General features: G+C 38.7%; 1 protein-coding gene across 1 annotated transcript in view; it reads left to right on the top strand.

The window, feature by feature from the left end:
- Positions 1-13,671, top strand: part of NUP155 (nucleoporin 155) — a 54,811-nt gene that overhangs the window by 3,129 nt on the left and 38,011 nt on the right. Inside the window, exons 3-13 of the mRNA XM_034773140.1 lie at positions 1,110-1,206; positions 2,617-2,687; positions 3,286-3,378; positions 4,522-4,688; positions 5,695-5,800; positions 6,380-6,453; positions 6,805-6,896; positions 7,044-7,141; positions 7,624-7,776; positions 10,988-11,088; positions 12,387-12,557. Coding sequence (XP_034629031.1) covers positions 1,110-1,206; positions 2,617-2,687; positions 3,286-3,378; positions 4,522-4,688; positions 5,695-5,800; positions 6,380-6,453; positions 6,805-6,896; positions 7,044-7,141; positions 7,624-7,776; positions 10,988-11,088; positions 12,387-12,557 — 1,223 coding nt within the window. The remainder of the gene's footprint in view (positions 1-1,109; positions 1,207-2,616; positions 2,688-3,285; positions 3,379-4,521; positions 4,689-5,694; positions 5,801-6,379; positions 6,454-6,804; positions 6,897-7,043; positions 7,142-7,623; positions 7,777-10,987; positions 11,089-12,386; positions 12,558-13,671) is intronic.

Genomic DNA, 13,671 nt, shown 5'->3' with positions numbered 1-13,671 from the left:
TCATAACAATCTTCTTACACTTAAATTAAAGGGGTCTGCATATGTTAGAGGTAAATATAAAATGCTTTCGAAATCAAGTGGAATAACTAAGTGTTGCTTGCAAGAGATGCATATTTTTTAGGGCTGTCAAACGATTAAAAAATTAATTGCTAGATTAAAAAATAGTTGTGATTAATCACAGTTTTAATTGCACTGTAAAAATAATAGAATACCATTTATTTAAATATTTTTGGATGTTGCTTACTTCTGCAGCTCGTGGGGCATGACGCTTGGCCTGCGGCTCAAGGCTGGCTCCGTGCTGTCACACGGGGGCTAAGTCTTGCCAGAGCCCAGGGCAATCCCACAGCTCTGTGGCCACTCCTGGCTCACCGGGGCACCATGAGAGAGAGAGAGAGAGAGAGAGAGAGAGAGAGAGAGTGCGTGTGCGCCCGCAGACATTTTTGTAGAACTCCCCCCAAGCTTGAGGGGCAGCATGGGAGTAAGCACAAGGTGGCAATGGAGGCTGGCATCATTGATGATAGGTAGGATGGAGAAAGGCCTTGACAGTGAAAACAGTCATTATTGCTTTTAATGGATTGTTCAATTGTAATGCTCATTTGGGATACAAATTGGTACCTTTTTTTTTTTTTTTTAACCAACTCTATAAAAAAGTGTCTGAGGAGAGAACATTTGATTTTGCCCAAGCATCAACAGTGGTAGTTACTGATTTGCCCAGCATGGAGCATAGTCTATTTATGATGCAGAGGTGGAACTTCTATTGGTATTACTGGTACTTACTTGCAGTAAATAGTGAATATGCCCCATGTGTCTAATGTGCAATATTTTCAAAACAAAGCAGGGCCAGAGAAAGCTGCAGTATGATGTCGTTGCTTTGGGAGGTGCACAGCTAATACCAAGGAAATTTCCCCCTAACATCTGTATCTGATTTCTTTTAAAGGGAGTTTTCATTTATTTTTTCACACTTGTCAAAACATGTCAGCTTCTCATACACACATACAGAACTTTTTTAACTAGTATCTGTGCATATTCTTACAACTTTAAAATAGCTTGATGGGGATTTTGTCTTGGGTAGCCTAAGTGCATTATTCCTTACATCTGTGGTATTTCAGATATGCAATGTAATTGTATGATGGGAGTATTTCCAGATATCAGCAGAGCATGGTTGACCATTGACAGTGACATTTTTATGTGGAATTATGAAGATGGGTATGTAGAAAACAAATTTCTACAAGTATATATGGTGTTAAATCTGAATTAAGTGATGGTTATAAGGGAGTGATTTGTTTTAGCACAGAAGTGTACTTATCATTTTAAGGTACCTTGATCATTTCAGGTTCTGGATTTTTTTTGTGCAGGGGGGTTAAGAGGTGGGTAAGGAAAATGCATACTTTTAGTATTAGGCTTCTCCACTCTCCTAAATTTGTTGTATTTATATTGAGCTTGAGTTCAAAATTTTTAAGAGGAACGTTTTTATTTTGGACTCTGTATGCTCATACAACAATTAACTTGGCTGACTAGGTTTAATCCATGCATTATGGTGTATTAATATATATGTAGTAGGCAATCCTGTTCCCACAATCAACTATTTTTATGTTTATAATGTGGCTTTGGAATGATGAAGATATACCAAAGCTTTCTGATTTAAATTTATTATGAATATAAATATCATACCTGACTTATGATTAAAAGATTCATAAAACTATGATGATAAATTCATAGTCTTTTTGAATGGCTCAGGGAGAGATGCCTGTGATATCCATTCAGTGCATGAGTTTGTGTTCTTTATGTGTCTCATAAGTCCATTAATGGCTATTAGTCAGGATGGGTAAGGAATGGTGTCCCTAGCCTCTGTTTGTCAGAGGGTGGAGATGGATGGCAGGAGAGAGCTCACTTGATCATTACCTGTTAGGTTCACTCCCTCTGGGGCACTTGGCGTTGGCCACTGTTGGTAGACAGGAAACTGGGCTAGATGGACCTTTGGTCTGACCCAGTACGGCCATTCTTATGTTCTCTATAGTATAACTTATTTTCTGTAACAGCAGGTTATTTCTTCTGAATTATTACACTTCTAGGGGAGATTTAAATGAGACTTGTGCTTTACACGGGGTTAGTTAATACTAACTTCACAGTATTACAGGTGGGGTTTTTTTTATATATAGATTTTTTTCCCCCACAATAAATTAAACTTGCTTTAGCTAATTTTATCAGAAAGAAAGAAAGTTGGTTGTGAATAGTGCAGTGAATCCCTTTCTCCTGCTGAGCTATATCTGGACTAACTTTGGAGTAATATAGACTAAAAAATAGACTGTGTGAATAGACAAGGAACGGAGAATTAAAAATACAATTGGATTTCAAATTTGAAACTTAAACCATAAATGGCTACTTCATTCCAAACAGAGGATTGGTTACATAGCTATTATGATGACTTTTTTCTGTCAGTTCCATTATAATGGTCTTGCTTCCACCCTAAGAGTAGAATGCAGGAGATGGGTTCCAATTGTTATATAGTAACAGAAGAATTTAAAAGTTTCAGATTCTGTATATTTAGAAATTATTGGATATTGAAAGTCTTTTCTGTTGTGCTTTGATGTAATTTTTTTTCTCATTTTTTGACAGGGGAGACCTTGCTTATTTTGATGGTCTTAGTGAAACTATTCTTGCTGTGGGTCTTGTGAAGCCAAAGGCAGGTAATAAAAAATGCATGACAGTGACCAAAATTATGTAGCTGCTGAACACTGTAAAAAAATTAAAAAGCTGATTAATTTTCTTTACTAAACTAGAGGCATTATGGAAGGATTTACAAGTCACAAGTAGTTAGGTAGTCATGTACGTTAGCGATCTTACAATTACTGCTAAGTTAGAATCTAATGTTTTATACTATTTGAAAACTAGGAATTCTGACTTGCTTTAAGCTGGCATGAAATATTGGTTTCTAGCCGTAGTAGTTCTTTTGGTCGCAGCTGCTTACATCAGATTGGACACAAAGTTGGAGGGAGGGGTTAGGGTTGGAGGTGAAAAGAAGATAGTAATAAGAATATCATTTTAAGATCCAGTCTTTCATGACTTGTCAGAGCTGGAATAGAATGAGATATAGCATTGGAAAGCTGGGCATCTGAGTGGTATATAGTTTTCTAATTCTGGAGCTTCACAGGCTGTCAGACCTTCAATATGACTAGCCCTCAGACCATTGTAAATTTCTACCCTTCATGCAGGGAAGATGTTGATCTTAGTATGAATCTGGTGTACTGGCCTTGAACTAAGTTCTAACTTTTCTTCTTTTCTTAGGTATTTTCCAGCCTCATGTACGATACCTACTGGTTCTGGCCACTCCTGTGGATATAGTGATTCTAGGACTTAGCTATGCTAATTTGCAAGCAGGTAATTCTCTCTCGCACTCCAAGTAAATATAAATTTCTAGGATAATATTCTCAGTTGCGAGTTAATTGCCACACCACATTAATTTATTACTAGTCATGTAATTTAAAAAATATTAAGCTGCATGCCAAGGGGCTCTTCCTAAGTTTCTATGGCTTTCTGAATCAAGAGTGAAAGAGCTCTATAACATCCTTTTCACATAGGATACAGTATTCTATACCCGCAATTCAGAGAAGTATTCTACTCTGTTACCCACCCTTTAGTTCTTTTTAAAGATGCTATGACTGTTAACTGTTTCCCAGTAATCAAGTATTATTTTGGGAGAGGAGCAGCATGTGAACTGCATCAGTTTTTAATGTGTCTTAGGGTATATCTACACAGCATTTTGGAGCTAGCAGGAGCATGCCTTCCAGACCAGTAGACGGAGTCAAGCTAGTGGTGCTCTTACTTGCTCTCCAAAAATAGCTGTCTAGACAGCACTTTGAAGTTGTGGCTTGGGCTCTGAAGCAGGTGATGGTTTGAAGCCTGAGCTGCAACTTCAAAGATCTGTCTATACAGCTATTTTTAGAATGCTAATGGGACCCCACTAGCCCAGATCTGTCAACCCAGGCTAGGAGGCTTGTTCCCACTTAGTGCAAAATGCAGTGTAGAGGTACCCTTATTAGCAAACTCCACACTCTTTGGCATTTGATTCAGAACCACAGAAAACTCGAGCCCAGTGCTGTATATTTTTACACATGAAATGTGTAAGTAGGAAAAATAAATGAGAGATTTTGAGAAAGTTATAAGGGAGTAAGAATATTAGGGGGCTAAAATAGAATATTTTTTCAATAGGTTGTTATGTCATGTCTCTGATAGACAAACTAGGAAATCTTATGTTCAGATTTGTCAGGATTTTGAGGTCATAATTGTCTTAAAATATTTTAACATACAGTACTGATTAAAAGCTTCCCAGAGAGGAAAAACGTAAACAAAACTTGTTGTGACTTAAGGAGAGAGAGAGAGAGAAACTCTGTCAGTCCGCTAAGGTGCAGTCTTACTATAGTGTTTCCTGATTTTCTGAAATAGTCCTAAATCACAATACCATAGTATTTAAACAAGCAAACTCAACGGATATGATGGGTTTTTTTTCTTGATGTATTTAAGGTTCTGGAGCCCTCAATGACAGCATGTCTGGAGGAATGCAACTGCTTCCAGATCCTCTCTATTCACTCCCTACTGATAATACCTATCTTCTAACCATAACTTCCACTGAAAACGGCCGTATCTTTTTGGCTGGAAAGGATGGCTGTTTATATGAAGTAGCTTACCAGGTAAATATAGTCTTTACGCATACGTATTTTTGTTCTTGGTTATGGGGTTGGGGTTTTGAGAATTTTAAAATGTGTCAATCTTGTCACCTCATTCCCACAATTGTGTTGCCTGCCTTAATTTATTTGAGTGATAGCGCTGTGCTCTTAATACAGAAATGCTATCAACCTACAGTCGTGGTAGGCTAGATAAACTAATTTATTTGAGGAATGAGCAAAAAAGTTTGTTCCGCAAAGGGCATGCATCATGAGATCTCCTTTCTGACAGCTTCTACAGACACTGTTGTCCCCAACCATCTTATCTCTGCCTTCAAAACCACCTTAATGGGAGCAGCTGTTCTGGGTTTTATCAGTCTCCAATAATCAGAAGTTGACTGGGATGAGGTTTGATCTGCTGTCATGAATTTAATTTTACTTCACTGACTCAATCTGCAGACATGAGCCCAGTCCTTTGTCTCTAAAGCAGCACTGTTAGGTTAAGTCCTTTATAGGCTGTTTATTTTTTTATTACAATAAACAGAAGAAAGTATTGATTATTTTTATTAATTTACCTTATATCAGCACCTGGAAGCCCCAACTAAGTCATGGGTCCATTGTGGTATGTCCTGTAAAGGTCAATCCCTGCCCAAAGAAGTTAAAATCTTAATTTTAAGATTTATTCAGCAGGTGGCTGTAACAATTAGCTAATCAGTTCCCTTTGTTTGTGTGGCTCCTTGACACATTGCAGGAGAGAGAAACATATTACAACCACACCCACACACCCCAAAAATGGAAAATGTGATTAGAAAACCACAAACAATGGCTTTGAGATGCAGAGGCTTCTAAGTTTCTGAAACAACTTTTGCTGCTTTTATTTTTTTTTTTTTTTTTTTTTTTTAATTATCTACATTTCAGATGAAAAGTGTCCCTTTAAAATTGTGTCCATGAAAACTGAATGCATAGCATCGTCATGCAGGAATTCACATGATTACCTAGCTAGTTTTAATGCTTTATATGTTTTCAATTGTAGGCTGAGGCAGGCTGGTTTACTCAACGGTGTAGAAAGATCAATCATTCAAAGAGCTCCCTTTCTTTCCTTGTTCCTTCATTGCTGCAATTCACATTCTCAGAGGATGGTAGGTGATAATGTATCAATAACTGAAATGTTTATAAGTTAATGTAAATAAAAAAAACCTTAGGCCAACATTTTCACACTTGGGTGCATTGAGTTAAAGACTGTGGGAGTAGCAAGTGGTTGGCAATTATGAAAATCAAGTTACTTATTTAGATATGGATTTAGGTATTGAAGTCTGAAAATGTTGGCCGTAGTGGCTACAGTCCCTGTTTTGTGGTATAAATTTGGTAAGTTTACATACTGGAGTGATAATATTGTAATCAGTATAGTAAAACTTTTACTTGAAATTGTTCTACAAATATTTAAAATGCTTGTTTTGTAATGGATTAGACAGTGATAGTCTGTTGTCCTACTGTACTTCAGTAAGATATTAATATGTCACTTTTAAATCTGTTCCTGGGCAGGAGCCCATTGTAAATGGAATGCCCTGTATGAGTACATTCTAATAAGTGATTCAGTCAAATGCCAGTCAAATCTACCCTTGTAAAGTTTCAGTACTATCAGTTTTACTGTATTAACTAGTTCACACCAAATCCAGTTTTGATTTTCACATACTTTTTTTTTTTTTTTTTTTTTGCAGATCCCATAGTTCAAATTGCCATTGACAATTCTCGAAACATCCTATATACCCGTTCAGAAAAAGGAGTGATACAGGTATCTGAATACTTTCAATGTCCTATTTGGATTTTCTTATGTGCATACATTATTTTTACCCTCCCCATCTGAAAAACTATGTTTGTACATTAGGATTCTTTATATGCCAGTCAAGACATGAAGGATTTCCCCCAGGATTTTTTCCCTGCATTTATTTCCCTCCCCCTCTGCACTATATTATGGCCACGATCCTTTCTATTGAAAACTAGGAAGGACTACTGCTTCAGTTCTCTAGTGCGTGGAAGCTTGAGGCCAAATAAGAATTGAGAGAAATCTGATTCACTGCATGATGGGATAAAGTTATGTGCATTAATTTAATTGTGAAACTACTAAACTGTTATTAAATTACAGGTTTATGATCTTGGCCAAGATGGTCAAGGAATGACCAGAGTTGCTTCTGTTTCTCAGAATGCTATTGTTTCTGCTGCTGGAAACATTGCCAGGTAATATGAAGAGTGTGATATGAAATACTTCCTGTTGGGAGATCTGTTTAATTTTTTTGTTTTACCAAACTTTTGAAGAGTGTTGTGTATTCTCTGATTTGTTTATTGCATGATGTCAGTTACATAAACTCTTTTCTGTCCTTTTAGGACTATAGACCGTTCTGTTTTTAAGCCTATTGTTCAGATAGCAGTGATTGAAAATTCAGAATCTATAGATTGTCAGTTGCTGGCAGTCACACATGCTGGTAAGAAATCAATATACCTCCTTCTCTTATTGGTAAATAAGACCTGCTTAGGTTCGGAAAATTGACAAACACTTTTCTTTTCAAGGTTGTCTATTCCCCATGCATACTAGAAGATGTATATAATAATCGTTATAATAATGTTACCTGTTTCTTGTATATTGCTTCATATGTTCAAAGTCCTTCAGACATCTGATAAATACTTGATCGTACCATATAACTATTTATTCTGTTTTACAGTTGAGGAAATAGGGGGAGAGTGGCTTGCCAAAGGTTATACAGAAAACTAGTGGCAGATCAGGATTAGAATCATTTGACTTGGATAGAAGGATCATTTTCAAGAAAGGAATGTAGTAATATTTATATAGAATTACTTACAAGCTTCTGAATTAAGCCTTGCATCAAATATGCTGAGACTGTTAGCCATTTATAATATTTACACAAAATCCATTGCAAAGAGTGATCTCCTTTTTCCTTTGGCCTAGGTGTACGAATGTATTTTAGTACATCCCCATTTAAGCATCCAATGGCTCGACCCTCCATGTTAACGTTGGTTCACATCCGCTTGCCTCCAGGATTTTCCGCTTCTTCTAATGTGGAGAAGCCATCAAAGGTGCACAGAGCTCTTTATAGCAAAGGTAAGCCTTGGAGTGCAGCTTAAATAAGATCCATTCTTTAAGACTTTTATAACAAGTAGCGCCACCATGATTGCTTTTTACAGTAGGAAACTTGGTGTAGGAAACTTTGAGTTTAACACAGGCAGTGGTACGATACACTATCCTTTCACTGTACCTCAAGTTTGTCCTTGAAAGACACTCTCTAGACTTGACATAGTGATTGTTAGGCTCTATGCCCATTAAGTCCTTGGTCTCTTTGCTTAGTTTGCCAATAAATGTGCCAGTTGTGTTAGTGATCTTGTCTAAATTACTAATTGATTTTGTATAGGCCGGCCTAATAGCTTTCAGATGGCTTCAGTTTTTGGTCACTTCTGACCTAGGCTAAATTCAAATCTGTGACCTAGAAGTGGAAAAAAACCTCTGTATCATGTCATTGACCTCTTCAGCCATTCTGTTGTCTTCCAGGTAAATTTTCAAAGACTCATAGGGGAGACATGCAACTAAGCACTTTAAAGTCCCAGAGCACTACATGACCAAACCACACTGCAGTTCCTCAAAATGTTACCCTTTCGTGTTTATTGTTCTTCTGTTTTTAATTAAAACATAGATCTTTGAGGCTTCAATGTCAAACTAAATTTGCTGTGTATTAACTGAGTTTAGTCATAATGTGACAAGGCACCTCCTCCACCTTGTCAGCCTCAGCATTTCTCCATCTGGTGGTGGGGGCCTGGAGTAAATTAGTCTTGCTCTGGATGGTCTCCCTGTCCTTCACCCCTTTATTTTTCAATATTTACAAAGTAGGCCCAAGTAATACTCTTCAGCCAAACAAAAGAAACAAACTGATAACACAAAGGGAGAGTAACTTAAGCCCTCTCTGGGGTGTTGCCTTATTATACTGGCTTCTGGGTGCCTGTCCTTCCCCAAACCACAGTTGGCTTGATTGCATCCCATATAGTGAGGAGAGCAGCCTTCCACCCAGGAGAAACCTTTTCTCCCTGCTGCAACTTCTCTCATCTCTCCTCCTCCTCTCTTACCAGAAGAGGGGTTTTTGAAGATCACAGGCAACCCTTAATTGGCCTCAGGTTATCTAGTTAACCTGAGGTAACCTTTTCAGCTCGTAGGGAGAAGGGCCTTTACCTTCCTTCCGCCACTCTCTTATATTCCACCCTAGTCCTGCGGCCCACTGGGGATATCAGCTGGTGGCTCCACAGAGCCGTGAGCACAGGCGTGTATTTGGCGCAGTTCACTCCTATCCCGAAGTCTGTCCCTGCTATGGCGTGAGGGAGACCCTGGCACACATTTACCTTGAGTGCACCAGGTTACAGCCCCTTTCCCGGGTCCTCCTGGACCTCCTTTTACGTGTTTGGCTGCACTTCTCCCTCCACCTCCTTATATATTCACACCCTATCCATGGCCCCACAAAGTCATGGGACCTCCTCGTCAACTTCCTCCTAGCGATGGCTAAGGTGGCCATCTATAACGGCCAGGAGAGGAGGTTGGCTGAAGTGGTTCTCTGCGACTGTGGGGCCTATTTCCGATCCTCCCTCCATTCACGCATCCTGGCAGAGTTCCTCTGGGCAGCGTCTGCTGGCTCCCTTGACACCTTTGAGGAGCAGTGGGCGCTGTCCGATGTCCCCTTCAGGTTTCCTATTTTTGACCCTTCACACCCGTCCTTGTTATTTTTTCCGTTGTCCCCTGTAATTACTTGAGCTTCTGGGCTCTGTGGATCCTCCCCATGAACCGGGGGAGGGTCCTTTAGCGGTGGGCGGGCTTTCACTCACCCATCTCCCCGGAACCCAATAGAACCATTCTCTTGTAGGTGTCAGATCTGACTTTGTCACACTCTGAACTTTGAACCCCTTCTAAATATCTGGAATAAATAGCCCTTACCAATAATAATAATAATAAAGACTTACATTGTGCTTTATCTGTTCAGAACACTATACTAGTATTAACAAATCCTTATAGGTCTCCTCTGAGGTAGATGGATATGCTCATTTTACTGATTGTAGGGTAGATGTTTGCAAGGGCATACAGCAAGGCAGTGGTTGACCCGTTTGGTCCAGAAAGTGGTTCTCAATCTATTTACCATTGTGGGCCACATATGCAGTTCTCGGTGTGTTATGTGGGCCACATCTACACAATATATGTACTACCTGTATGGCCCTGAGGATGTCACATGGGCCGCAGCTGTGTGCTGATTGGGCTGCAGGTTGAGAACCACTGGTCCAGATCATACCAGTACCCAACCTTCCTTCAGTAAAATTATTTTAGTTTTTTTCTTTAATATTTTTAGTTAACCTTTTTTCTGTTTAAACCTGTGCTACATAGCATACAGCTTAAGGGCCAAAAGCATCATGCATCATTCTGTTATAATCCAGTCACCCTCTAGAAGTGTAGGGTGAAGACATAACTGATCCACTGGAAGCTTTTATTGCTGGTGAACCCTGGTAACAAGCAGTTGTTATTATTCTGTTGTGGAAGATACAACTGTAAGCACATATTACAATCTGTGTATTTTGCATAAATATATGCAAACTAGATGTGGCTCCTTGATTTCCAGAAAGTTATTAGTAAGCCCCTTATGTTGTGAAGATTGGATATTCATGCTCCTATCCTTGAAGTGCATCAGAGAGTCTGTGTATTATTTTAGCACTGAACTCTTTCTCCTGGATAAACTTTGAGTTTCCGACTCTGAATGCAGCAATTTTCATTTTTGTCACTGCACTAGTAATAGAATGATGAATCTACTTTAGGGAAGAGCTATTTAAAATTTTCATAGGATGGAATTTATTATTAAAATCCAGATATTTTTTACTTTCAGGGTATATTTAAACATTTCATAATTGTTCATAAAAATCAATGAAAAATGTTAGATAATTTCTGTCTTAATTTTAACCTTCATCCTTGTTTGTGTGCATGTATAAAGTATCTTGGAATACATGGTGTGCCTATATAGTGCATGTTAGATTATACTCAAATGGGATCCGACAGACTGTTCAAATACAGCCTCTTGAACCAAAAGAGCAGTTAAATATACATCTGCACTAAAACCCCTTAGATACTTAAGTTTATAAACTTAACCGATGGGTAGGTGTTGAGCTGCTTGTAAGATTAATTTAAGAATGTGTAGAGTGGACTTGTACTGAATTTATATATAGCTTTAGCAACAGTGGGCTTGATGTAAGTTTTTGCTTCCAATACAGAGTATTAATTTTACTTTTTTTGTTAGGTGTCCTGCTGATGGCTGCTTCGGAAAATGAGGATAACGATATCTTGTGGTGTATCAATCATGATTCTTTCCCTTTCCAAAAACCAATGATGGAAACACAGGTAGTAAGCTCTTCAATATTGTTAAGTAATATCAATTTTTTTGAGGAGGCATGGAGAATATTATTTAAATGATATAGGCTCCATGAATCACTTTTAACATTCCTGTATACAAAAAATAACTTACACAAAAACTCCTGTGACTAGTTATTTGGTAAATATTTATCAAGATACCTAACTCTGTATTTTTTTTTAAAAAGTTCAGTGTAGTTTTTTTGTAGTACCTGTCTCTCACTAGGTATCTCTGTTTTGTGAATGGAGCTGGTGTCTTTCAGTGGGAGCTGCCACTTTAATACTCTCCAGCTGGAGAACCCAGTTTGATGCAAAGTAGGATTGAAAGAAACACCTTGGCCATTATAAATCCTTGGTAATTTTCTACTGTTTTTGTTTTGGTGGTGCCTGCAATGTGCAAGGCACTGTCCATAAACACAGCAAGACATGGTCCTGCTACAGAGTGTTTATAATCTAAGAGGAGCAACATTTACTCCAGAGGGCATTCTGTGCCAAAAAAATTAAAAATTCTGCACACAATATTTTAAAATGCTTGTGTGTGCGTAAATAGCTCTTGTGTAGGCAGTTTGCTGTTTGGTCCTTCAGAAGGGCCTCTCCGTCTGTTCCTGAAGTACAGGGGGAGAGCTGGGAGAGGACTGATGATCCGAGTGGGTGTAGGAGCTGCTTGAGCAGCTTGGCAGGATTCCCGACATATTGGAGGAGTCCTTTCAAAACAAAACAACCATACACTGAAGGAGCACTTTGGAGACTAGACAGTTAGAAACTGGATCTAGAACTGTGGACTAAAACCAAGTAGGTGGTAGGTAGCCTTAAGCTACATCCGTCCTACCAAATGCCTTGGCCTGAATTATATATCATTGTTGCCAGTCTGTCACTGGAAGTTTTTTAAAAATCTCATGCCTCAGTTGCAGCTCTTGGGTATTTAAAAAAAAAAAAAAAAAGCACCAGTTTTTATGCATTTGGAGTTTTGTACAATTTGCAGCTTGGTTTTACTATTTGTATCGTTAGTAGCATCATAGGGCCTCATTATGCTAATTGTACATACAGTAATGATCTGTCCAAAGAGCTTGCAGTTTATAACTGGAAGTAGTTTGGCCAATTTTTAATCTGGTGAGGTACATATGCATGTGTCTGTATTTAATGTCTTCTTTTCTTAGGGGCTTGTTGTCTTGAGAGTACTTCTGTTTTTATGCTGTGTAATGTTAAATACTGGTTATTTAGATATCATCATAGGTGTGCAAAATGTGCATCCTGTTTCAAACTTTTGATAATGTTCATCTCTTACTCAGATGACCACACATGTTGATGGACATTCATGGGCTCTTTCTGCCATAGATGAGGTGAAAGTTCCAAAGATTATAACACCACTGAATAAAGACCTTATTCCAATAACTGATTCTCCTGTTGTCGTACAACAACACATGCTGCCACCAAAGAAATTTGTTCTGCTCTCAGCCCAGGTGTGTCATAGATTTTTTTTCCCTGTTGTTTAGAGATTGGGAGAGGGAGAAGCAGAAACTTAAAGCTTAATGACTGACCCAGTGCTGCAAAGGGCTACACATGTGCATGGAGTTTGCAGAGAATACCTTTGATGAAGGTGAGGTGGGGGAGTGGAGGGGAAAGAAGGTTAAGGAGCCATTTGTAAATTCTGCAAACCAACTCAAGGTTATAGGGCCAGATTATCTTGTGCCATAAACTGATGTGTCTCTGTTGAGTTCAGGGGAGTTACATGGGTTTATATCAGCTAGTGGCCAATAGTTCAAAATACTCTTAGGGAATTTCTACACTTGGAGCTGGGGGTGTGATTCCTAGCTCAAGTAGACATACTCGGGCAGAGCATTCTAAAAACAGCAGTGTAGCTGCAGTAGCATGGGCTAGCCATCCCCAGTACGTACCCATGGGGTCCGAGTGGGTTTGTACATGGTGCAGCTAACCCATGCTGCTACTACCCGTGCTACTGTGGCTACACGATTGCTTTTAGCATGCCATCTTGATGAGAGCTAGCACAAATATCTCTACTCAGTCTCAGAATCATACCCCCAGCTCTGAGTGTAGATATACTCTTGGATATGTAAAATTGGAACAAACACAGGTTCCTGAGATAACTATGAATCCTAAGGTTTGAAATAAGAGCAGGGATTTATTGTTGTTAGTGGAATTTTGAGCAAAGAATTCCATTTCTGTCCACCTCACAAAAGAAATCCATGACGCAAGAACTTCAGTATTTGTTTTTTATTTAAAAGGCTTAACGTTTAAAAATAGCTGAGATTAAGTATTCTCAAAATTTAATGATTCTTCACAATAGGGAGGAAAATGTAGCTATAATTCGACCTTCTAATAATTTAGCAATTAGGAAATATAATAAAATTAATTGCCAGCTTGCTGCAGTCCTGTTGTAGTTTTGTAATCATAAGGCTATTTGTGAGTCTGGTTAGATCACACCGCAGGACCCATCACAGAATGTACGGATACGTGCTATGAAAGTGATCTAGAAATGCTGCAGCTTATTGGAGACTTGGTTATTGTAACTCAGGGCTTGTCTTCACTGCTTCAGTTAGCTCGAGTTACTACACT

The sequence above is a fragment of the Trachemys scripta genome, chromosome 6 (assembly GCF_013100865.1).
Source record: "Trachemys scripta elegans isolate TJP31775 chromosome 6, CAS_Tse_1.0, whole genome shotgun sequence".
Lineage (NCBI taxonomy): Eukaryota > Metazoa > Chordata > Testudines > Emydidae > Trachemys > Trachemys scripta.
The sequence above is the reverse complement of the archived record's forward strand: the minus strand, read 5'-3'. Positions and strand labels throughout refer to the sequence as shown.